Here is a 26,263-nt window from a genome sequence, read left to right on the forward strand (position 1 = left end):
CATTCCCATAGCAGAGGAAGACAGAAAGCTCCTCATGTTCCAATGAAAAGGGAAATACTATCAGTTGACATGCTTACCTAACGGTCTATCATCTGCCCCCAGGATTTTTACTAAAATCCTCAAACCGGTCTATGCCCGATTACGTTCGATTGGCCGTACATGTATGGGACATATTGATGACTCCTTACTTGTTGGTCAGAGTTTCGGTGCATGTCATAGAAATATAGCAGATACTGTTTGTTTGTTTACTTACCTTGGCTTCACTATCCACCCGGTGAAGTCTGTGCTATAGCCCCAGCAAAAAATAGATTTTTTGGGTTTTGTACTGGACAGTAGCACTATGACAGTAACCCTCACAGATGCCAGAGCCATGAAGGTCAGATCTGCTTGTCAAAACTTGCTGCTCCAAAAAACAGCCACTATACGCAGTGTCGCACAGGTCATAGCCTTCCTTGTTTCTAGCTTTCCTGCTGTGGAATTTGCTGAAATGCACTATAGGCATTTGGAGCTTGACAAAATTTGTGCACTCTGTGCCAACAAAGGGAACTTTGACAGCACTATGACCTTGTCTGCCCAGTCTAAAGCCGAATTGACGCGGTGGATGGATAATGTCCTAACTGCATCTAAACCCATTCGCCATGGCAACCCTGACCTCACTCTAACTACTGATGCCTCAAAATTGGGTTGGGGAGCCGTCTATGGAGAAACCTCCACTTGGGGATTTTGGAGTCTTGAGGAACAAAGATACCACATAAACTTTCTTGAATTGAAAGCCGTTTTATTGGGTCTGAAATCCCTTTGTGGTGCTTTCAGTGAGAAACACATTCTCGTTGAGACCGATAACACCACTGCTTTAGCATACATAAATGCAATGGGAGGTATTAAATCAATACTATGCAATGAAATAGCAACCGTTATATGGGACTGGTGTCTAAACCACAACATCTGGCTCAGTGCCACCCATATCCCCGGGTCTGAAAATATTCAAGCTGACAAGGAATCCAGGGTACTCAAAGAGTCTACTGAATGGTCCTTGTCTCAGAAGGTTTTTAATGCTATACAGGAACGGTGGGGCAAGTTTAACATTGACCTGTTTGACTCTAGACTTAACTTCAAGGTCCCTTAATATGTTTCATGGAGACCTGACCCTGGGGCACAGTTTATTAACGCTTTTCCCATGAGTTGAAAACATTATTACTTTTATGCTTTCCCACCCTTTAGCCTCCTTGCTACCTACAGAAGATAGAGCAGGATCAATCAACAGGAATCCTCATTGTGCCAATGTGGACAACTCAACCTTGGTTTACACTCCTCTTGCACCTTCTGATCGACAATCCCTTAACACTTCCCCAGACCGACAATCTTCTGTTCCTGCCCCACAACAATGCAACTCATCTTCTCAGCAGACGGTTCCAATTTATGGCTTGCAAAGTATCAGGGAGTCCTTCCAACAGAGAGATATTTCAAGCAAAGCTACCAGCATCATCCTGCGGTCTTGGTCAACTGGTACCCAAAAACAATATGCCCCATATATCAAGCCATGGCATGACTTTTGCTCTAAACGGGAAGTTAATTCATACAGCCCACCTTTAAATTCAGTGCTGGATTTCCTTGTCAGCTTGCATAAACAAGGCTTATCGTACACTACCATAAACACAGCAAGAAGTGTTCTGTCAGCCATTATTCTTCCCACTGACAGTGTCAACCTAGGAAGCCACCCCATTGTCTCCCACTTCATGAGAGGCACCTTCAAGAACAACCCACCTGCCCCACGTTATCACACTACATGGGATCTTAGCCCAGTCCTTTCTTATTTGTCATCGTTGTCAAAGCCAAATCAATCTAGTCTGAAAACGTTGACTCTGAAGTTAGCGATGCTAATTGCACTTGTTTCAGCACAACGAGGGCAGAGCCTCCATATGCTAGACATCCAGTTCATGAAAGAAGGGGACAACTTTTTTGAGTTTGCTCTCCCAGAGCACATAAAACAAAGCCGACCGGGATATAAAGTACCATCAGTGCTTTTACAAGCCTTCCCTGCAGACCAATCTCTCTGTGTATTTACCCACCTGAAAGACTATCTGCAGAGGACCAAGTGTTTGAGAGGTACTGAGACAAAGCTCTTCATTAGCTATGCAAAGCCACATCACCGTGCTTCTCGAGATACCATATCAAGGTGGATTCGTTCTGTAATGGCAGAGGCTGGTATTGATGTCACCACCTTTAAACCTCACAGAACAAGAGCAGCAGCAGCATCGAAAGCTAAAAATGTATCTGTACCAGTGAAGGAAATTTTAGACACTGCTGGCTGGTCTTCAGAAAGGACATTTGATCGCTTCTACAATAAACCCTTTCAAAAGGCTGGTGGTTTCGCTACATCTGTACTCACAATTGACTAACTAGAGTTGGACTTTGCTATCCCCCCCTTAGTGAGGGTGACTTGAAGTTTGTAATAGTTTAAACACCTTGCTATTTTGCCTACCTGTGTTTGCTTTGTTCCTATTGGGAAATGAACATCATGTATGTAGGACTTTCCCTATGTTTATGATTAAATTCATATTTTGTTCTATCATTTACTCTTCTCATGTGAATGTCTGGGCTTTAAAGTCTCATGGGATCCCTGTAGCAGTGGTGACGAAATAGAATTAGAAAATTAAACGAGACTTACCTGTAAGTTGAAGTTTGATTGGAATTCTATGAGTCACCTACTGCGACAAGGGATCACATGCCCACCCTGGGCTATATTACCCCTCCCTACAGGGTGTTACTTTATAAACACCCTGCTACGTTACACATCCACTCACAACAATGGAGACAACTTGGTTTCCCCATTATATGACATTCACATTCGTGCTTTCAAAACTGATGTGCGCACGCGTGTTGCAATCTCATGTGATGCCTTGTCGCAGTAGGTGACTCATAGAATTCCAATGAAACTTCAACTTACAGGGAAGTCTCGTTTAATTTCTAATTTTGATTTATTCTGTTTTTGCGCCCGCGTTGACTGCCGCTTGCCGTCCACAATTTCTGGCTATGTTGACGGCTAAATCTCAGGTCCTTTGACGGGTGACGGTTAAACCTCATTGAGATCCTCCAAGAAGCATCCAGAATTCCACTTTAGAGACGAGCTTTCTGCACAAGATGGGTTGGTGTTCAAAGGTGACCAATATGTGGTTTCACGAGCCTTGGGAGAGGAAATCAAGCAGAAGTTGCATTAAAGCCACTTAGGTATTCAAAACTGTTTAAGAAGAGGGAGGGAGATGGTTAATTGGCCTGGTATGAGTAAGGATGTAGAGAGTTATATTGGTGGCTGTGCTGTGCGTCAGAATTTCCAAGATAATCAACAGAAAGAGGCAATGATCAGCCATGATTTACCAAGCAGACCTTGGCAGTAAGTCCGACGTGACCTGTTTGATTTTGATGGTAAAAATTACCTAGTTTGTGTGGATTATTATTCAGATTATTTTAAGGTGAATTGGATTTTTGATAAGAGAGCAAGGAAGTGATTTCAAGGCTGAAGTCTCAATTCGCAAGGCATGGGATTCCGGATCAGGTTATGAGGGACCATGGACCTCCTTTGAACTTGATAGAGTTCCAGGAGGTTTTATTGGCCTATGAGTCTGAGCACCTCACAAGTCCCCCTCGGTATCGTCAGTCAAATGGGAAAGCCGAGAGATCTCTCTCCTGGATTATCGGAACACTCCCTCAAAAGGAGTTGGAAGACGGTTCACCTGCCCAACGACTTTTTGGCCGAAGAACTGGAACATTGCTACCAACATCCTCAAGGTTGCTTGCTCCTGATCTACCCCCTGATGTTTCTTGTAGGTTGAAAGAAGAGACTACAACCGTGGTGCTAGAGAGGGGACCGATTTAAAACCTAAATGAATTATAAAGATATTTTGTGTGTGCATAAATGAATCGTTTTGTATGTTCGAATTATCTTTGATTAAAATCAGCTCGAGTGTGATTGTACGTTTATTTTATTTTAAAACGGATAGGTTGCATTATAATTTTTGTGAATATCGTTAAGAGGATGTGGTACCTTTATACTTTTTTAAAATGGACACTATTGTATTTGTTTTCAGTGTATTATGATCGATGTGCGAAAAGATGGCAACCATCTCCGAAAAATTCCAAGAGCATAGACAGCTTTTTTAGTTTATCTTCGGCTAATAAACAGCGTGATGATGCAGATGTCGTGATTGCTACTGAGCAAATGGAAGACTTTGAAGGATTCGATGACGTCATTTTAGACAATTAAATAATGGACTGTGTTTAACATGAATCATTGCCTCGTGGGAAAAGTAATTATGGTGCTACTTGTCAGAAAATGTGACGTTCAAGAGTTTTGATGCCTGTTGGCATCCGATCACTCAACCAATACGTTTACTTAATAAATTTACAACTGCTGTTTTCAACTAAAGTTTTAAAGTGTCAGTTTGATAACCGAAGAAATTAGGGAGTAGCTCTTTAGTGATGGGTATCTCCTAGTATTCCCTTGACATGATCCATCCATTCAGTCAGATTTAAACACTAGACGGGCGAAATAATTTTTTCAGTGAACATTGTAAACTCCCGATAATCTGACACCAGTTATGTCTTTCCTTAAAAAGTGAGGGGATAGATGCAGAATTGGATGGTGAATATAACATGGACGCCGACAGTCGAATATCAAACGAGGAAGGAAGGTCACCCTTACCTTTCACCCATCATGAAGAGTCTGAACACAACGTAATAGACGAGAAATCTGAGGGGTCATCGGACACAGACAATAGTAGAAAGGAGGACCCTGAGGAATTGATTGACTTTAATCGGTAAGTTAAATGGTCTAGATTTAGGTTTGTTTCGATATTTTCACCGGAATTTTCTGTCCTCGAACTGTGTCGTGAGAATTCGATCGCCATATTTGATTAAAAAGATTAAAAAGTCTCAGCTTCATTTTAATTTCACGTTTGATCGTTCCAAACGAAATACAATGTCCAACAAACGCAGCTGGCTTAAAACTTATAAACTTCAAACTTACTTTCTTATGATTAAAATCAATATTTTTTCGGTATTTGCAGGAGCCTGAAAAATGCACATCTCGTCGCAATAAAGCTAAACAATCTCCTCAAAGAAGGAAAGATCCCAAGTGATTGCCTGTACTACAAATTTATTTACAACACAACATCGTTTGCCTCAGTCAATCCACACTTGGCTTCAAACTTCACATGGGACAGGGATGCATGTGAGTTTTATGATACCATTAGGTAGTCATGAGGTACTAGAACTCCAAACTTTATAAGAGGCCTGGTTTTGTCGGTACTGTAAGAGGCGGAGCAGAAGGGTTCCGTAAATTTTCAGATTTTAAGCTGTGCGGTCCCTCAAGCAACTCTTTGAGCGTTTCTACACCTGATATACCACAGATAGTGGTGTAATAAAGCCCCACCTGCGATCTCTGTACTCATTTACCTTCAACTCGGCTGCTGGTGTACCACCCCTTATCTCAACCAATATAGTTGAAGTATTTCAGTCCAGTGTGTTAGGCCATAGATGGTACTGCATTGAAACCTGGCCTCGAGTTCGATCGACGACAAAAGAAGGTCATCGGACCAGTGAACCCTCTAAAGCCGAAAATATTTTCCAAAAGCACAATTCCAGAACCACAATAGATAAAGGACAAACTAATAACTAGCGCTGAAGTAATTTACGCCACGACCCTAGACAACAGAACTTCAATTCCCGTTTGAGTTAGGTAATACAATACATAGCTTACAATATATAGCTTATCAAACAACAACAAACATATGAAACATATGTATGAACTGCGGTTATGAGACGTATATGTGAACGATCCTTCGCAGTAAAGCACTATATAGCTTATATAGCGCAACGCTTCTCAAAGATCCAGCGGCGCTTTACAATGAAAGAAAAATATTAAGTATCGACCGAAGTCTGCCTCTAGCTGGGGAGGAAATGTTACAGTCCATTCAGAACTCCGTAAATACAATACAAATATGCGAACGATGCTTAAAGCAAATGAATGCAGCAAATCAAATTGTGTCTTATGAAGCATCCCCAAGTTTAAGTAGTTGTAATGACTGTAAGTCTGTGTGGGCAAATTGCATGGAGAACGTCTACACCTCGCACATACCTCCTTTAAGAGCTTGTAATACCTATCTCGCAGGGGGCTTAAAGTGCAACAGATTCCTTGTTATAGCTGTTGTAACTGTTTACAAGGAATGCAAGAAGAAAGCCTTGTTAGTAATGAATTCTAATGCGAAGAATGAGACCTTGCCTGCAGAACTGTCCCTTGTTGTTACCTTACCAGATGTGGCTCACCTTGGAAAGAGTCTTAAGTGCAGCTGGACCAACTGGCTCATTGACCCTGAAGGCGCAAAAAGTAACCTCGTAACTTTGGTTTAATTACCAAGGAGTCGTCGAAGGGGGTAACAAAATGGGCAACCAAGTATTTTACTCATGAAAAACCCTACTATCCTGTCCCTCAGACCAGAACGGAGTTTGCAAATGTAAACTTTACGCGACCTCTACCTTCAGTAGAGATCGACCCCGAGATTGAAAGTCCTATGAAAGAATTTGTGGAGGAGTATCGTCCCTTGAGGCAAAGGACAGTTCGGGAGGAACCTACCATGGACAGGGCAAGGGCTTTATCACCGGCCGTCTACATGAAGCAAAAAGATTCCACCAAAGTGGAGTCGTTGGCGAGACTCTGGTGACGATTTTACCTCTGGAAATCAGTCAGTAGGGCTCAGCAGCGACAAAAGAGCCATTCAAGCTACTTCGGAAGGTAAAAATGTGACACTAATATCACATTTGTTGACGACTGTATCATTGAAGTGGCAGTTGCTGAGGTGCGAACACATGCAGAGGAATATGACACGGACTCAGAAAATGACTTCTCTGACCGAGAGGATGAAAATATTACCCCAGTTACGGTTTCTAGATCTGGGCGGCCAGTTCGCACCCATTTTTGCTTGGATTTCTGAGGTACGCTTTCTCTAATAACCTTATTGAAAAGTAGATAAAAGAACGTTCCTTTCCGATCGTTTCATCGGAGCCAATCGCAATCGAAGCATTGTAAAACGAAACATAAAACCAGTAAATTGTACTAGTGGACTCTTAACAAATTAGTTTTCTTTCTGATGATCTTCTTTCCAACATTTTGACTCGCTAAGTGGTTGCAAAGGAGTGTTGTGCATGGGCAAACAGAAGTTTGCGTTCAGAAGAGTCGCAGAACTGACAAAAAGCAGTTCTTATTGTATCAATTTTCGACTTCGTTTTCGAGTTTTTTCCTTGTGTGACTTTTCATCCAAAAATATAGGGGCGGAAGTAATAATTAACATGCCAAGTTAATTATTAACAGTCATTTAACTGAGAACTAAGAAATGGCAAAAACTATTTCTGACAACTGATAAATGGCCGAAATTTTAACTGACAACTAACATCTGTACACCCCCATCCAGACCCTCCTCTTTAGTTTGTAAAGCATTAACTAAACGTAACAACAAAGCAAGAATTTAATATTTTCTGAGAGATAAAAGGACCATCTGCTAGCACACAAAATTTAAAAGCGGGATTTGCATCGCGTTATTGCGTACGAAGTTACCGAGGTTGCATAATTTTTTATTTGTTTACAAGGGAGGGGGGACAACATCCATTCAGGTGTATTTTGCACACTTCGATTTTTCGGAGAAAAACAAGCGCCATAGAACTTTTTGATATGATTTTCGAAAAAGTTTCATTAAAAGGGTCCTTTAGGAAAAATAAAACGAACTGAGAAATTTGCAACTGTCGGCGGATTCTCGATATTTACGGTCAGTGGCTATCAAAACCTATATTTTTCCTAAAAACTGCCCAGAAAAGCATCGATTGCAAGAGGTTGCCAGGGCTGCAAAAGTCTGCTCCGAACGCCAAGAAGTTGCTCTCAAACGTTCCCGAGGGCAGTTGGGACAGGCTTCACAAAAATAATAAACTTTATCAAAACCTGGATCATTGGATAATGCAATTCAAGACTTTATATTGGCTTAGCCATTATGGTATATGAGCAAATATACCATAATCTACAAATTTTGGTAAGTGTACGCGTCAGCTTAAAATTAAAAGTGTACGCGTCAGCTTAAAATTAAAAGGGAGCTGAAAAATCTGATAAAATATAATAATTTAATTCAACGTTTTTAATGTGGGTGTGTCTTATATGCCAATTTTTTATATTCTTTGTACTTTTTTTTTCTAGACCGGTCTAGATGGGAAAATCTAGACTGCTTTCAATATTGATTTCAGCCAATCAAATCCGTGAATTCGGTAGTTCCCAGCACTTGTGAGACGCAGCCATATAATAAAGCTTTTTCTAATTCTAATTTACTAATCACTTCACGTACACCTCCGCCAATGTCACCTATTGCATAACTTGCACTTATTGCAAAAAGATAAACATTGGCGAGACAGAAAGGCGACTAGGTGACCGATTCCGAAAACAGCTTCGCGACGTAGAAAGAAATGACAAAAATGTATCCAAACCAGTAATCCATAACGTGAAGGCTAGTATGTATTCCTCCAATCAATTCCACTTTGCCATATTAGACTTCGCTTCATCAAATCTCATTTCCTTGTAAACAAACAAACAAAGTTTCACATGGAACTAAATGCTGCTGTTAGTGAATTTTCCACGGAATTCTCCCTTGTTTTGACGTTGTCTACAAATCAAATTCGCTTTCAGCTTGGAGTTAGCCCCATCTCGTGCATTTTATCACATATTTCACACTCATAAAGCAAAGTTCAGATAGGCAATAACCAATCCAGGAGACCTCTTTGAAATATGATCCTTTCCCTTTTGTGTATCGTCACTCATTCGAAGAAGGTACAGAGAGGGAATAGGGTCATCTATTGATCTTAAGCTGTGCAGACTAGCCAAAGTAGCAGAAGGAAGTAACGCTTTCTCAATCAATACACAAGCGCAGTGGAACATAAAAAGGCCGCTTTTTGTCGAGTCTGCAGTTTTACAAGGTTAGTGTTTTCATCATGAAAATTTGATGAGAGATCATAATTTATGACACGTGTTACTTGAAAGTCACGTGTGTAAGGTATCTGATATCCATACTTTCGTGTTAATTGTTTTAATTCGCGTTAATTTCTTACATCTCTTAGGGCCTGTTTACATGGAGATAGGGTGACCCCCCTTAGGAGGGTCACCCTTCTAGAAGGGGCAAAAGATAGCCCCCGTTTACATGCAAAGTCTTGTCCCCAGGGCTATCGCGATTATTGAATTTGGCACCGAGGGAGATAACTGCGCGGTCGCTAAGTACAAAACAACTAAAATGGCGGACAAACGAAGTATTTTTGGCGGTAAATTCAATTTTCCTTGCGCTTGCCTCTTTGGCTGCGGTTTTTCAGAGCTGTGGGTTCTTGCTGTCGTATCCCCTAATAGAAAAACGCCGACAAGAGCGAATGGCGCTACAGGTAGCCGCCCAGTACAATGTTGCAATGCGACGAATAAGGCATGTACGAAGGAGAGCCATTTTGTCGCCGAGGGAGAATTTGGCGGAATCATGGTCGCACAGAGCAGTGGCGAAGGACGCTTTTCGTTTTCCCTGTGAATTCTTTGATTTTTCACGTGGCAAGCCGTCTTACATATCTTTCCGAGTCGAGCGGCTTTCTATGGTACTCTCGTCGACCACTAATTCATGATCATCTATGTCTTTTTTCGAAATGTCGACACTGTTGTCCTCCGACTGTTTCAAACTCTGTTCAAACAATTTGGCCACCACAGAACGGCGAAAATATTCCTCGGGCTTATACGTGCGCGAAGCCATTACAGAGTTTCGCGGCAATTTGACAGTAAACTGAACCCACAAAAGTTGACCCTTCTAGGAGGGTGACCCTACCTCAAGTGTTTACATGGCAAAAAGTTGGCCCTCGCAGGAGGGTTACCCCACCAAGCAGATAGGGTGACCCTACCTCTCATGCAAACCAAGCCGGAAAATACAATAGGCAAGGGTTACCCTTCTAAGAGGGTGCCCCTTTTAGAAGGGTCACCCGATCTCCATGTAAACAGGCCCTTACAATACTAGAAGTCTAGAAAAGTTTTATTCAGTCCCCCCTACAGATTTTATTTGAAGTTTGCTTAAGAATCGACAATTTTCTCAGAAATTATACAGAAAGTGAGTCATTGATGAGAGCCGTGATTTCGGTTAGGGTCGTTAGAGGCGATATTCAACACACCTCCTGAGATATTTCTTGATGATCCTTGATCGCTCGCTTTGCAAAAAGGGCGTGTTGACAATAATGAGAAGACCTGAGAATAGGAACAACCTAGGAAGACTAGGAAGAGAATATTCGGACAGATTTTTTTCTCGATTAAACACAACTTAAATTTAATTTTTATGGACTACGAAAGAGACTGGAGTGGGGTTTGAAACTGCCAAGAAAAAAAGACAATAATATAAATGTCAAAGTAGATAGACAAAAGATAAAAAGGACGTAGTCAAAAGATTATTATTTGATTAATTAATTTTATTGTCATTATTTTCTTTCAGTCAATGTTCTTAAAAAGGAAATCGTCTTTTCGAAAGATTCCCCTGTGATAAATATCACAGTTGCTGGTGGCGAAGAACAGCAAAAGAGCAAAGTCAGCAAACGAAAGCCAAGAGGTGGAAGGAAAAGGTCAGCTCCAAAGGTAGAGGACGACCACCTTGTAAAGCGCCTAAAACAGGGCGAAAGTGTTGAGCGAAATGAACGACAGACCAAGATGTTGGATGATCTAAATTTGGCTATGTGCGACTAAAAGAAATCGTTAAGAATTTTTGTTATTATTAACAGCCATGATTTTTCCTAAAATTTTATCATTTTATTACTATAATGGAGACGATGATGATAACGATGATCATTTAAATCGTCTTTAATGTATTTAGTGAATTAGCCTTTCAATGTGTTTGTAGCTCTGGCCAGTATGTTCAATAGCACAGCGGTCAATGAATTTACTATAAGGTGTGGTCGTTGCCAGAAGTTAAAGATTGTACCAACGGACAGGACAAAAAAAGTACGTAAAATGTCGAGCATTATCCTTCAAGCTTGTCTGCAGAAACATTTCTATTTAAAGCTTCGGAAGTTTTACTTTGAAGTATCATCATCAATTTTACTTTAAAAGAAAACCACTGGAGAAGACCATCCAGAGAACTTCTGTATTGTCAAAGAATAAAGCAGGTGTTTAAAATTCATTGTTTTCTTAAAAATGTAAAGATTACTGGAGGTCATATTTTTGTTGCTGCCTTACAGAACACTTTAATACAGCTTGTCAAAACCGTCGAAACGAGGAAGATAATGCCAAGAAACAATGCAACAATAGCTGGAATGAAAAGAAATATGGAAGCCTTCCTGAAGAAGAGTGGAAGCCGAGGAGGAGATCAAGAAAGTCAAAGGGATGGAAGTGTAATGTGAAACGTCGGTTCACCTAAAGGAATATCAGCGGGAAATGACAGTGATCGTGATTTAGAGTTAGACAACATGAAAGAGTCTTTCACATTATTTGTAAGATTGTGATATTATACTAACCAATCTGTCACCATCAGCCTAAGTAAAACATTTCTTTTCCTTTTTTTTTGTTAAAGATCCTCTGATCTATTTATTTCTCGATGTATCTTAAGGTCTTTTGCAAAACGGCGTATTTAGTTGTTGTTATACCGATAGTCACAAGACGAGATGAATCCACATTTATAATATCAGTTCTAATTGCTAACTTTCAAGATTGAATGATAATATCAGTTATTAAAACTTTTAAGACTTCAGTAGTCAAGTGGATCGTGTATTTTTTATACTACCTTGCAATTACAGATTTCAAGACAATTGCCCTAAGGCAGCGGCGTCTGCGAACGAGTTTGGAGACGTAGCACAGTGTGACAGTGACAGAGAGATTGAAGAATTCAACGAGAGACTGAAATCTTAAGCGACTGCCTGTCTGCTGCAGAGCAAAGCTGTGAAACCGAATCTGACATTACCAATCACGACACAATCACGAGTTAAGCGCTTTCTGAAATACATTAAAACGACTGTCAACAATATTATATATATAGGGTCAGGCGACAAGTCTTTCTCATTTCTCATGTGTAAGTTTATTTTCCGTGAACCGTGAAACTCGAAAATTAATTATCGTGTTTCGTGATTTGCGTTTTTTAATTGCCGTGAACTGTGCGCGTGACCCCCCCTTACGGCCCCTCATACAATAATCCCTTTAACAAACTTTGATCTACTTGAATGGTGTAAATATCTGAAAATTCCAATCAACAATGTTCTAAGCAGAGATGAAAAGGTTCCTCACAATCACAAACAAGCACTTTTCATTTACAATCTCGAACCCTCTTACATGTCAGGATCACATTGTGTAACAACTTTTGTTAAGGATAATGTCATCAATTACTTCGATTCATTTGGAATGCCACCGTTTCAAGAAATGGTTAATCATGCTAAAAAGAAGAATATCACTTTATTACATCAAAACAATCAAATTCAAAACATTAAAACATCAACTTGTGGATACTTTTGTTTGTATTTCTTAAATGAGATGAACAAAGGTAAATCATATTTCGATCTTCTACAAGTGTTTGATATACATGACACTATGAAAAATGAAAGATTCATTGCAAAGTATTTTAATTTAATATAAGTTATTTATATATGAAGTCTTATTGCGTAAAACAGAAAAAAGTTACTGGATGTGTCCCAGGAAGTGAAAGATATGAACCAACAAAAAATGGTAGAATCATGTTGAAATGTATTTGTTCAGACTGTGGTAAAACTAAAACAAAGTTTGTGGGTGGATCATTGTTTGATGTAGGAAACAGCCATTCAATAGGTGAAATGGTTTTCAAAGGATTGGCCAACAGTGGTGCTTATCTTGCTCGAAAAGGTGCTGCAAAAGCTATCAAATCAGATTATGCCAAGAGTAAAATCAAACAAACAGCCAACAAATATCTCGATCAAGCTCTTGACAGTTTCACAAATGATTTGAGTAAAAAGATAAGTGGAGGAAACATTGATTATTCACAATGGGTTCCAGTGGAAATGTATTCACCTCAAGGTGTTCATGATCCAACTAATCCACTTTACCAAGGAGGCGCTGTTGATATTCATAAACTCATCGGTAAATTACCTAAACCAAAAAGTGGTTGGACTCTTCCAGGTCATAAATACACAGGACCTCTTAATGATCTTGACAAACAAGTCAAATATAATCCCACAACCAGTGAAATATTAGAAATATATGATAAACCCACTGGAAAGACTGATGCAATTGCTATGCACCATGATGTTGATTACAGTGTTTGTAAAGATGATAAAAAATGCAAAAATATAGCTGATCGTAAAATGGTTAAAGCATTAGACGCAGTACCATGGAATGAGCGTCAATGGGGTCATTGGCTAGCTAGAAATGTCATCAATACAAAACAGAAATTAGGTCTTGGTGCGAAACAAAAAAACGTGAAAAGCCGTCGAGTGAAATAAATTGGCAAGTCAAATTAGCAAATTAATTACACAAACCCATCAAACGTAAATTCACTCGGCGGCGTATAATTGTAAACCACATCGATGAAATATGGACAGCAGATTTGGTTGAAAAGCAGAAATTCAGTAAATGGAACAAAGGCTATCGATATCTTCTCATGGTTATTGATGTATTCAGTAAATACGGTTGGATTGAACCTTTGAAAGACAAGAAGGGTGAATCAATCACTGAAGCGTTTAAAAGAATATTCAAAGAAGGAAGAAAGCCAAAGTTCCTATGGACTGACAAGGGTAAAGAATTTTATAATAAACATGTTGAAGAATTGTTGGACAATGTTGGAATCAATTTTGATACAAGACTTGTTGATATGTTAAATTTCTCAGCGATTTGTTTACTGTATGGTGACAACATGTCTGGCGTGACTTTAATCTTTTCTGGTGCTAATGGATAATCATTATGCAAATCATGTAACTCTTTTGGGTATTCAAGATCAACTTCTAGTATCAATCCCTTTTTACTATTTTCTTTATATGAATCAAGGTTGAGTTTATCAATCTTCTTCCATTTGAATCCACCAGTCGGAAGGTATTGCGACACAGCCCAACCGTACAGATTATTTGCGTCAAGGTACATAATATACTTTGATGGTTCATTTTCATTGTAATCATTCATGTATTGGTTGTTTGCTTTTCCATACCGATTCGCAATATAACTTGTACCACCTCTCATTCCTTTTTCAATAAACTGAAACATATCAATATCAGTCATTAATTCAAGTTTTATATTAGTCATTTTCAACATAGCGTCCCAAGATAGTCCAGGGCTTGTGAAATAGTGACAAGGGTCGAGTTTATAATATTGTTGACAAGTTTGTCTGAAGTTTTCAAACACATCAGCCAACAACAATATGTCAGATTTGAGGTATAAATCGTGATAAGCACCCATTGTTTTTAACTTGAATTTTTTCCATACATTTTGAGCGTGTTTGTAATCATCATCTGAGATATGTTCATTATTCAGTATGCTGTAAAATTCATCTTTTATTGGTAATTCTGTCTCATCGAATTTATCAAAGCTATCCATGTAATCATAAGGGTAAACACCTTTTCTAGTCATGAGCTCGAATTTGTTTTTCTTAAATTGTTCTGAGGTATATTTGAAAGCTTCTTTAGGTAGATTGTTGACTAGTTTATCAAGAGTAGAACTCATGAACTGAAAACTGTCGATGAAAGTGAGATTATTTCCAAGCATGAAAGCCATATACTTTTCCATGTTATTTGGAATTACGTTAATGTTCATTTCACATTCTTCTCCTTTCTTGTTTGTATATCTGTTGTTCTTAACAATCTCTCCAATTTCTTGCATAATGAAATGTGAATCGTAACCTCTCAGATTATGAAATATCACAGGTATTTTATCACTGATCCGAAAATTCAAATTACAGTCTTGATGAGCTGAGCCTCTGAATTTTCCAGTGATGTGACAATGATCTCTCACTCTAATATCTTCATTGGTATACTTCTGTTCACAAATATGACATGTATCAGCGTTCTGAAATTGTTTTTCATCTTCTTCAGTCATTTTAAGCGGTTTGTTAAATTTGGATTTGATAATCTTTTTACAATATCTCGCCTCTTCAAGCATGTGTTCCATGAATTTATAAACAGCTTTCTCGCCACGATATATTTGAATAGGTTTCGTATACTTGTCATAGTAAATGCAAACAACTTTGTAGCTATATCCACAGTCAGTATGTTTTTGATAAGCTTCAGCGAAAGATTTTACATCAGTTTGTTGACAACGTTGAACTTTTTCCGTTATTGCTTCAAAGTCAGCGTAGATTACAAATGGAAGTGGTAGTTGCTTATGATGATGATTTAATTTTAATATGTTGTGGTCTTTAGTCGGCATCTTAACAGCTTGAACTCCATTGATTAGGAGACAAATAGCTTTGTGGTCAGTTAAGACTCTTTCAGAACTAAAACACTGCAAACAATACATACAGAAGTGCTTTCTCGCTTTATGTTTAGTTTGGCTATACATAAACCTATTAAAATCTTTAATTAGTATGTAATGTGAATTCTTATTTTCTTCTGTTATTAATAAAAGATTCATATGATTTTTATTCGTTTCCTTACTGATGTATATTGGGTATTTTTCTTTATTCTTATAGCCAAATACGTTGACGTTGATTTTATTTTGTTTTCAAATCTTGTTGATTTGATTAATAGTCACCGGAAATTCAATTCCCGTGTAATCTAATTTCTCAACAAAAGCTCTGTCAACTTTTTTGATCCTCTCAGGATACTTCTCTTGTGGATTTAAGTGTCTTATATGACACCAACGGAAACATTCATTATCTGTATTTTTCAGATTGATCAAACCTTTCATAGGATTTCTAAGTTCTGATGGAAGTTCAATTTAATTTGAACCTTTTGTTGGATTATATTTCACAATATTTATGTAGTGATTATCAACTGATTGGATTCGCCAACCAGATCCTTCAGAAATCCATTGTGCGATTTGTAATGTTATATGTTCTTCTGTTAATTTTAAAGAGTCTACTATTTCTGTTCCATTTATTATTGTTTGAGGTTTGCTATTAAAGTATGCTGTTTTTGTTTGAACTTCATCACCAATATGTTTCTCAAAGGTAATTTTCATCGTTTCTGTGAATTTGAAACCTTTCATTTTGCCCAATAACGTTTTAAGATATTTACCAACAGCTAATCTTGTGCTTTGCATTTGAAGTAATGGATCTTTATCGTTTTTTATGTTTATTTCATATGATTTAGTATATCCTTTCAAAGCCTTATTTGTCTTATTGATTTTTGTTCTTGGTAAAGGAACAGGGTTTTTTGTTCTTGGTAGAGGAACAGGCTTTTTTGTTCTTGGTAGAGGAATAGTTGGTTTGATAATGTTTTCTTCATAATCTTGAGCCATCTGTTTCACATTTTTGAACTGTGGAGCGAATTTAAATTTACGCTTCAATGTTTTAGGTTGATATTTTGGAACAGGTCTTAAATTCATGATTATATCAACCAGTTGATCTTTTGTCAGATTCTGTAATTCGTTTCTATTCATGTCTATATATAGGTTAGATGATTTTTGTTTCATTTGATTTTGTGTATTCAATATGTCCAAAGTTTCCTTCATATTTTGTAAACGTGAATTTTCTTTAAGTGTATTTTGATTTTCTGTATTCAATATTTCCAAAATTTCCTTCATATTTTGTGAACGGGAATTTTCTTTAAGTGTTTTTTGATTTTCTATTTTGTTTAGAGTTTCCACAATTTCCTTCATATTTTGTGAACGGGAATTTTCGTTAAGTGTTTTTTGATTTTCTATTTTGTTTAGAGTTTCCATAATTTCCTTCATATTTTGTATAAGTGATTTTTCTTTAAGTGTTTTTTTCTCAAACTTGTGAATAATGAGGGTTGATGGTAATACAAAACAGTTTGATAGAGCTTCATTTTTCACTATTTTTGGTTTTATAGAGGGTGAAAATCAAGTCGTCCTGAGTCTATCGAAAATGAATCGCTGCGAATCGGTTGAAGAATGATATAAATTGCTTTGGTAAAGCTTGATTTTTTACCATTTTTGGCGTCTTGGTTTAGAAGCCCCAAGTCCTATACTACATATGCTCTTTCCCTCTTACGAAAACGAAAACATCAGTTACACAAATAGTCCCACCCAAGCCCACCTATCCAACAAAAATAACTTTTGCATGCATAGCCTATGTTTATGAGTTAGCTGATGAGTTAGCTCACTTCAAAAGGAGCGCCACGTTTGTGACGATAGTTGATAAAAGTTTGTGATTTTCTTCATGCTGTTTTTCTTTGGGGATCAAAACTGAATGACAAGGTAATTATTAAACTAATGAAGACAAAATTAAAACTTCTTATCGTTAGAGTAATGAATTTCAACAAGTTTGTTCTCCAGTTTCAGATTTAACTGAAAACAACATGTTAAACATAAAGATAGTCAAAGGTGGCTGCCGTGGACGTGAAGCCGTTACATTTGGAGTGGTAGGTATTTTGCTGGTCGATTTTCTAGGAAAAAATCCTCTGTTCCAAATATTTGACTTATGCAGAGACCTTACTTAAAACTGGGAAACTATGTTCCTAGCTTCAGATTCACCGTTAAGCCTCTTTCATTCCTTAGATGATAATATTCATCGTGCTTTTTCACTTATCGGCGACTTCAATCGTTTCCTTTTAATGAAGACTAAATCTAGTTTTTCTGTTCCTGATAGAGTTAGTTTTGAATGGAAATCTAAAACAATGTAGAAACAGCACAAAGTCTGGCCATATTTGCAATTGTAAGCTTATAAAAGATTCAGAAGAACTTAGAGAAAATATGTCAGAAGGTTACAAAACACTATTTGTCCAGCTTTGCTCAATGCAAAAGTTAGAAATTTTCATTCCTTTTCCCTTTTCATGAGCTTTTTGATTACTTATTCATTCATGTATTTCGTGAGCCCACATGCCGCGGGTGACATCAAATTTGAAACCTCTCAAATTTTTATTGAGGGTCAAAGAGAACGACTCCATCGTCAATGCTGCTCTTACAAGCTTTTACAATCGCTAACCATCTTGTATATGTTGTAGTGGTTGCGAGCATGTTCCACACTGGTAAAAAGCAAAATAAAGACACTAGCCAGAGTGCAGTCAGCTAGTTACTCATCCAGTGACTTTTCCAATGACTTGAGCGACGAGAAACTCCCCTCCGAGGAGCTGAAAAGCCCAGTCTGTTCATACAACGAATGGGATCCTCTTGAAGAAGTCATCGTGGGACGCGTTGAAGGTGAATTTATCGCCTTTATTTAATCGTAAACTGGAGTGCTGACTAATGGTTAACATTTGTCAATTTCCTTTCTAGTTTTCTGAAAATGTGCGCTCTTTGTCAGAAAAGAATTGTTGATATGAATATCTTTGAATCAGTGAACAATTAAAGAGCTGAGTGACAGATGTTGTCTTAGCATTACACTCTCTTTCTACAGGGGCGACCGTGCCCGAGTTTTCGTTAGAAGTGAAAGCAATTATCGATGAGAAAGAGTGGCCATTTTTCAAAGCTTTTGGTGGCCAATCGTTTCCGGTGGAACATCTTGAAAAAGCGCACCTGGAAATCGAAGAATTCTGCAGCATTCTACAACACGAAGGAGTAAAAGTTCGCCGACCTGAGCCAATTGACTTCTCAGAGGTAATAGAAAAAATCCTAAGTTCGAAGTCTGGTGAAAACTCGACTAAATATTAATTGTTATAAAGTCTCTCTGTAGAGATCATCACCTCAACCAAATAGCTATGATCCATAGCCGAACAACGATATTGCTAATCAGTGCCGAATAAAACTGGAAAAAGACTTGAAATCTGTATGAATCCATACCATTTGGTAATCAATTTTTTTGTCATCTTTGGTAGTTTTCAATCTTTTTTTGTAGATGATGTCTCACCACTCCTTTTAAAATGTACAACTTGATTCCACTAAGTCTCCAAACCTTAAACTATGAATTCAAATTGTTGTCTATTTTTCTCCATACAGAAAACTCCTAAAGGTTGAGCAATTGTACTCTGATGGGGAATACAACGCCAATTTTTCTCATTATTTTTTTTTCGGGGGTTTTTAGCATCATTTACAATCTGAAAGATTTTTTCCATGTTTTGTACTTATATGCTTTAGTTATCACAACGTAACCTGTAATATCACGTGGATAGCTTTAAATTCTTAGGCTAAAGCTTTAAATAGTACATATCTTACATGTATCGATATTAAGAGAGAATGAGGTTATGGTCTCTTGTTGATACCCATTCCATATAAGGAACTGTGATATGATTATGGGCTCATTAGCGATGGGAATTTTATGAAGTGAGCATCTGGAAATGCAAGGACCCTCGTAACCAGGCCAGAAAATGGGAAGTGCCCTTCTCTTTTAATTCGTGATTTAATTTGATTCCCATTTCTTCCTATTTAATTTCTAGGAGTATAAAGGGGAACCTTTTTGTATTTTGGAGCATCGAATGTCTGTCCACTTCGCTCAGAAAAAGTGATGATACCCCGTTATTCTTGAAATTGAAAATGAAACCCCACCTTCCACCTACTTAAAAATCCTCTCGACTCCCCATTATTCTCCCCAGTCTTGCGCCTTCAAGATGTGACTGATAAATGACACCTAAATTGTTATGAATAAACTCTTGAGTAGCTTGCAGGTAGAGCAGTGTAGGGCAGTGGAAAATCGCTTTTTGGAGTTCGACTTCAAGGCTTGACTAAATGTAAATTTGAAATGTCTTCACCAGGTCTACAAAACTCCGGACTTCCAAACATCCGGGTTGTACGCGGCCATGCCACGTGACATTCTTCTCGTAGTTGGCGAGGAAATCATAGAGGCGCCTATGGCATGGCGGTCTCGATTCTTTGAGTACCGCGCCTATAGGTCCCTGCTTAAGGAATACTTTAGGGGTGGTGCTAAGTGGACGACTGTTCCTAAGCCCATCATGAGCGACGACCTATATGATGAGGTACGGACGTGAATGATGGTTAATCCTTGGCTTGAAAAATATCTTTTTTAATTCTTTTAACGAGATTGTCAAGCTTGTTTTGCATTAATTTATCGCTATCACTGGTATGATAAATCAGATGCAATGAATATATGAAGTTCATATATTTTGAACTGCGGTATTAGATACGTATGATGCACGATCCTCGCAGTAGATAGTGCTATTTATGCAATAGCGAAAATCAGACCTGAAAAAAATCAGGCCTGTACGGGATTCGAACCCCTGACCTGTGCGATACTAGTGCAGCGCTCTACCAACTGAGCTAACAAGCCAACTGCCGTGGGAGCAGGCCGTTAAGTTGATTCGTAATAAACCCGTGAAAGTGATAAATCAGATGCAATGAATATATGAAGTTCATATATTTTGAACTGCGGTATTAGATAGATATGATGCACGATCCTCGCAGTAGATAGCGCTATTTATGCAATAGCGAAAATCAGACCTGAAAAAAATCAGGCCTGTACGGGATTCGAACCACTGACCTCTGCGATACTAGTGCATCATACGTACCTATAACCGCAGTTCAAAATATATAAACTTCATATATTTATCGTATCTGATTTATCATCACGGGTTGATTACGAATCAACTTAGCGGCCTGCTTCCAGTTGGCTAGTTAGCTCAATTGGTAGAGCGCTGCACTAGTATCGCAGAGGTCAGTGGTTCGAATCCCGTACAGGCCTGATTTTTTTCAGGTCTGAATTTCGCTATTGCATAAATAGCGCCATCTACTGCGAGGATCGTGCATCATACGTAATTAGTATGATAGTTTGTAAAACATAAAATCACTGCATGGAATTCCGTTTTTATTGTCATAACTTTCAGAACTATACCATACGGTCAGTGGAGGACCGCCAGAAGCTGGCTGCTCCAGGACAGTTTGTTACTACAGAATTTGAACCCTGTTTTGATGCCGCTGACTTCATCCGAGCAGGACGTGATATATTTGTTCAAAGGAGTCATGTAAAGCTAACATGATATTCCCAAAAAAATCTTACTGCTCATTGAAACACACTTTGATTAACAGTTTTAACGTTGTCAATAATGAAGCCCTCTACTCGGTCGTATGCATTTTTTTTTTCTCTTAAGACATATGAACACGGTATATTGAACATAAGTCAGATGTGGATTCACATAAGGTAGAAGTAACACACAAGTTGAGAAGTATTCGAAAACTTGAAGTTGTCGCACAATGCATTTATTTCGTTAATTCCATGCCGTTTAAAGTATTTCTGTCCTCTATCTGATAAAGAATCTTAAAAATAATATGGTATTGTTTTGTCTTAGTAGTAGAAAGAAAGAAATCTGAGTGCCCTTATATCCCCTAATGTACCATCTTTCTCACCGTATTTACTCATAATTCTGCTTGATAAATTAACTGCCTCATTCGTTGCGACAGGTCACAAACAACCTTGGCATTGAATGGATGAGGCGACATCTTGGAGAGCGTGGATATCGTGTGCATAAAATATCCTTTGATGATCCCAATCCGATGCACATTGACGCTACTTTCAACATCATTGGACCCGGACTGGTTCTATCCAATCCTGAACGGCCTTGTCATCACATCGACATGTTCCATAAGGCTGGGTGGACTGTGGTCAAGCCACCCTTACCTCTTATACCAGACAAACACCCTATGTGGATGTCGTCCAAGTGGCTGTCCATGAATGTTCTCATGTTAGATCCGAACAGGGTCGTAGTGGACAAAAACGAGACACCTACGCAAAAGGTAAAAAAAACTTTATTTGATGCATAAGAAGTGAAACAAATTGCAGATGAGGTTTTCACTTCGAAATTCTTTTTAGGAGCCAAGATATCGAGTGATTTTTAGCATGGCAGTTACTACCACGGAAACGTCCGAATTCGAAATAAAATCTAGTTTTATTCCCTTACCTAAAAGTTTTGAATCAACCTTGTTGAAAATTCAGATGCACACAGCATGCAAACTGGAATCTATATCTTCACCCTTAGGTACAAACGGCTGAAAGCAGATTGTAAAAATCTAGTCGGCCCACGTTTGACATTTTTCGTAAAGAGCATCCATAACCTCTTTACTATTGGGTTGGAGATCATAGTCTTAAATAAGAATGAAACCTTGAAATAAAGGCTTGAGTTTTGTACAGTATTAACACAGATTTCAGATAAGAGACTAAAAAAAATTGGGATTACGTTCTCGAGATACTCAAAATTTGACTTGATTTCATTAATTCTTAGGTCAGTAAAGTTCATACTGAACTTTTTGATAACACGATCCTTCAATAGTTTCCTAACTAGTAAAATGGACGACATATTTTTCTAATCACCCCGAACGTATTGTTCGACGGTGGTCGCTACATGAACATCTGATGTATACGGAAAGGTTAAGTTGGCTCTGGATCCCAACGACAGAGTATTACACGCGGCTAAATATGGTAACTCGTATCCAGTCCAGTTGCGTGCTCTTGGAACCTTGTTCTATTACTTATTGGTATCAGGAAATGGCATGTTTCGCTTAAAAGCTATAATTGTTTTCAACAGATGTTCGAGAATCTTGGAATCAAATGTGTTCCTGTCTCCATCCGCTTTGCTAATTCTCTTGGCGGAGGTTTCCACTGCTGGACATGCGACGTCAGGCGTCGGGGAACCTTGGAGTCATATTTTTAAATCTAATAACATGTCCTTTGCTGAAATAAAACTCAGGGAAATAAAACGTTTTTGAGTTATACACAGAGTTTTAGCGTACATATTGTTAAAAAGCGAGATAATATCCTCTCTTGATTGCTATGGAAGAAAATGAAGTAATTTTGACGCAAACAATTCTTGTGCAGATGTGATACTTAGCCGATAGAATAGCTGATAGAATCGCTCTGGTTACAAGTTTCCATGAGCACGCCATTCTTTTCTACAATCTGTTCTTTATTAGATTGAGCGACCCACATTAATTTAGCTCTAAAAAATTACACTTTTGTCTGCAGATGATTTTACCCCAAACTTAAAACTACAGAGAACTATTGGCGGCATTCCTCAAAATAACTAAAAGACTCTCCATTTTTTTTTTTTTTTTTTTTTAACATCGTTAGGAGCGAGTAAAAACCCGCCGGGAGATCAACAGTAATTCCCTTGAGGGGACCGTTGTTTCTTTTGGCCCAGTTCAAACGTCGAATTTCACATGTGCCGAACTTAACTCCTGTTTTAGTCCACTAAAATAGTTAAATACGGAATTTGATTTAAACGTAGAATTTAACTTTGTCGAATTTAACTCGGTTCGCTGTCAATATTCCCAGGCGCACCACTTATTTGCTAGAGGAAGACGTCGATTGAGCGTTTGCTTAATTGCTTCACTGATGCTTTTGTTTAGCTGTTTGTTTTTGCTTCGTCATCGTGGCTTTTCGTCATGATACTTTGACTTGATTCACGTTCCATCTTTCAGTAAAACACGACCCATATGCCACATCATGTTCTGTGCTTAAATCCTTATATGCGGTGGCTACTTCTTTGTATTTCGTTATACTTGGTCTATCATCATCATACTCGGTGGCTTTTTCGTCCGGTGCTATTTCATTGTATTCGGTGGATACTTCTTTATGCATACTTCGTTAAAATCGGTGCTTCTATTGTTGGTCAGTTCGGGACATACCACTCATTGCTTTCATTCCATATTCAGTGCGTTTTGCAGCATGGTATTCGCTAAGCTAGTGCATCTGGTCATCTAACTTTGAAATTGTCAACATAGTCAGGTTACAACACGCAAACGCTTTAAAATTTATTTACATTGCGGGTTGATCGTGGTTTCTATGAATTACAAAATGTAAGTAGAAGGAATAGAAAAACGCAAACAACAGAGGAAATGCAATCGGATAAGGAAAGATACTAACGAACATTGTATCACTTGTGAACAGGAAGGACGGAAAAAGCTTGCTGACTTTAAGTGAGGCTATGCGATATTTTAGCTATTATTTGGACTGTTTTTTTTTGTCCATATTTTCTTGAGGTATTGCTCGATCGAAGATTTTGTCTTTGAATTGTCATCAACTTTCAGAATTTTTAACAATGCTACTCGATTTTATGGCCGTGAAATTATGTACATACTGACGGTGAATAGATCGCCCGGTTCACGTAAATGCAAGAAATGCGTTCGTTTTTGCTTCTGATCGAAAACTTGAAGTTGTCGCACAATGCATTTATTTCGTTAATTCCATGCCGTTTAAAGTATTTCTGTCCTCTATCTGATAAAGAATCTTAAAAATAATATGGTATTGTTTTGTCTTAGTAGTAGAAAGAAAGAAATCTGAGTGCCCTTATATCCCCTAATGTACCATCTTTCTCGTCATATTCACTCATAATTCTGCTTGATAAATTATCTGCCTCATTCGTTGCGACAGGTCACAAACAACCTTGGCATTGAATGGATGAGGCGACATCTTGGAGAGCGTGGATATCGTGTGCATAAAATATCCTTTGATGATCCCAATCCGATGCACATTGACGCTACTTTCAACATCATTGGACCCGGACTGGTTCTATCCAATCCTGAACGGCCTTGTCATCAGATCGACATGTTCCATAAGGCTGGGTGGACTGTGGTCAAGCCACCGTTCCCTCTCATACCAGACACGCACCCTTTGTGGATGTCGTCCAAGTGGCTGTCCATGAACGTCCTTATGTTGGATCCGACCAGGGTCGTAGTAGAAAAAAACGAGACAACTACGCAAAAGGTAAAAAATACTTTATTTGATGTGTAAGAGGTGGAACAAATTGCATATGAAGTTTTCGCATAATTTTTTTTAATCCCACAAAGTTTTTCGTAGTTTGACGATGGTCATCAGAGTGAACTTGTGATGTATATGAAAAGTTTAAGATGGCTCTGAATCCCAAGTACAGAGTATTACAGCCGGCAAGTGATCTGCTTGTGCTGGAAGCCAAGTATCAAAATGCTTGTCCACTTTATTTCGCTTGCTCTTGGATCTTATTTTTTAGCATATTGGTTGCAGAAAATGACGTTTTTTGCTTCAATGCTCTTTTTCAACAGATGTTCGAGAATCTTGGCATCAAATGTGTTCCTGTCTCCATCCGCTTTGCTAATTCTCTTGGCGGAGGTTTCCACTGCTGGACATGTGACGTCAGGCGTCGGGGAACTTTAGAGTCATATTTTTAATTCTAACATGTCCTTTGCTCAAGAAAAGACAAAGACAGTTTTTGAGTTGCACGCAGTATTTTAGGCTACATATTTTAAGCTGTGCTTTGAGGGGTGAAGATTGTGCGTCTATCGAAACGGCTGCTCGCCCGCTTGAATGAAACGTTTCTCTTGTTTTCTCATGTACTCCTAGTGTTCACTCAGTTAAGCTGGTGACATGGTGCTGCGATTTGTTTATCAATATTAAACTGTATTTAGTACGGTTGAAATGTGTTATTGGTACTTTTAAAACCTGGTTGTCTTGATCATCCTAGTTGAGAGAGCACTTACAAAGCAATTCTTCTGCATCTTTGTGCTCTGTGAATTTCCAGTCTGTTCTGTATCTGGATGAACGTACGCTGACGCATAAATCAGTCGTTGCTGGACCCATTCGGCCTGGCTCGCGCGATAGTGAATCCTCCAACAAACTATAATCAAAACTATTTGGTTTTATTATCTGAGTTGATAATGTAAATGGCTATCGTAAAGAGTTTCTAAGCTGATGTTTCCAACGTTAGCCCTTCGCCATTCGCTACAACGAAGGCGATTCACATCTTAAGTGACAACATCGTGAGACAACCCCTAATACTTAATTATTAAACGAGTTTTTTTACACTTAGCTTGAGGCCTAACCATAAATGATCATTTAAGCGTTTGTTTCGGAAGTGCTAGTTTTGCTGACTCAGATATAAACTGCGTAAAGCATTCGCTTGTTTTTGGCTTGTGATTGCTCTTTTGCGGAGGTTGAAAAGTTCAACGAGTTATAGGTACTTTTTGCTCCGACTGCCATATTAAACCTGGTTCACATATGATCGCAGGCGATCGCACTCGATCGCCAGCGATCGTCTGCTTTTGTTGTCTTAAACGGAGAATCGCTGCAAAGATCAAAGAAGAAACGTCGCTGCTGGGTGCGGTGCGTCTTAATGAGAGAGAGAGAGAGAGAGAGAGAGAGAGTCTTAATAAGAGAGAGAGAGAGAGAGAGAGTCTTAATAAGAGAGAGAGAGAGTCTTAATAAGAGAGAGAGAGAGAGAGAGTCTTAATAAGAGAGAGAGAGAGAGA

The 26,263-nt window shown here is 38.5% G+C and overlaps 2 protein-coding genes, 1 long non-coding RNA gene and 1 pseudogene across 7 annotated transcripts; all 4 read left to right on the plus strand.

Moving 5' to 3' along the window:
- Positions 1–1,126, plus strand: part of LOC148740736 (uncharacterized) — a 1,386-nt pseudogene extending 260 nt beyond the window's left edge.
- Positions 1,127–1,202: 76 nt separating this feature from the next.
- On the plus strand, positions 1,203–2,402 carry LOC148740737 (uncharacterized). The gene has a single exon (XM_088742099.1). The coding sequence runs from the start codon at positions 1,203–1,205 to the stop codon at positions 2,397–2,399; it is 1,197 nt and encodes a 398-aa protein (XP_088598225.1). The 3' UTR covers positions 2,400–2,402.
- An 8,281-nt stretch (positions 2,403–10,683) lies between these two features.
- On the plus strand, positions 10,684–11,783 carry LOC148740738 (uncharacterized). The gene is made up of 2 exons (XR_015998278.1): positions 10,684–11,035; positions 11,272–11,783. It is a non-coding gene; the product is annotated as an uncharacterized LOC148740738 (long non-coding RNA).
- A 1,755-nt stretch (positions 11,784–13,538) lies between these two features.
- LOC148740739 (glycine amidinotransferase, mitochondrial-like) lies at positions 13,539–25,434 on the plus strand. 5 transcript variants are annotated; one of them, XM_088730223.1, is made up of 9 exons: positions 13,656–13,785; positions 14,036–14,122; positions 17,438–17,523; positions 18,106–18,301; positions 18,498–18,697; positions 19,789–20,010; positions 20,875–21,012; positions 21,449–21,781; positions 22,570–22,756. In XM_088730223.1, exons 3-9 carry the CDS (start codon positions 17,461–17,463, stop codon positions 22,693–22,695), a joined length of 1,278 nt encoding a protein of 425 aa, XP_088586349.1. In that variant the 5' UTR covers positions 13,656–13,785; positions 14,036–14,122; positions 17,438–17,460; the 3' UTR covers positions 22,696–22,756. The 5 variants fall into 5 exon arrangements, with proteins under 5 accessions (XP_088586364.1, XP_088586359.1, XP_088586349.1 ...); XM_088730229.1 differs by having other exon boundaries at positions 13,671–13,785; positions 14,074–14,122; XM_088730238.1 differs by lacking the exons at positions 14,036–14,122; positions 21,449–21,781; positions 22,570–22,756 and adding exons at positions 24,414–24,746; positions 25,061–25,434 and having other exon boundaries at positions 13,539–13,785.
- Positions 25,435–26,263: the final 829 nt, after the last annotated feature.

The sequence above is a fragment of the Stylophora pistillata genome, chromosome 1, assembly GCF_964205215.1.
Source record: "Stylophora pistillata chromosome 1, jaStyPist1.2, whole genome shotgun sequence".
Classification (NCBI taxonomy): domain Eukaryota; kingdom Metazoa; phylum Cnidaria; class Anthozoa; order Scleractinia; family Pocilloporidae; genus Stylophora; species Stylophora pistillata.

Bases quoted from the DNA above. Each gene is read 5' to 3' on its own strand.
- LOC148740737 (XM_088742099.1), top strand. From the start codon at position 1,203: ATGCTTTCCCACCCTTTAGCCTCCTTGCTACCTACAGAAGATAGAGCA.
- LOC148740739 (XM_088730238.1), top strand. From the start codon at position 13,653: ATGGTTATTGATGTATTCAGTAAATACGGTTGGATTGAACCTTTGAAA. The intron at 13,786-17,437 runs GTAAAGAATTTT...TTTGTTCTCCAG, and splicing joins GTTCCTATGGACTGACAAGG to TTTCAGATTTAACTGAAAAC. The intron at 18,302-18,497 runs GTGAATTTATCG...CTCTTTCTACAG, and splicing joins CATCGTGGGACGCGTTGAAG to GGGCGACCGTGCCCGAGTTT.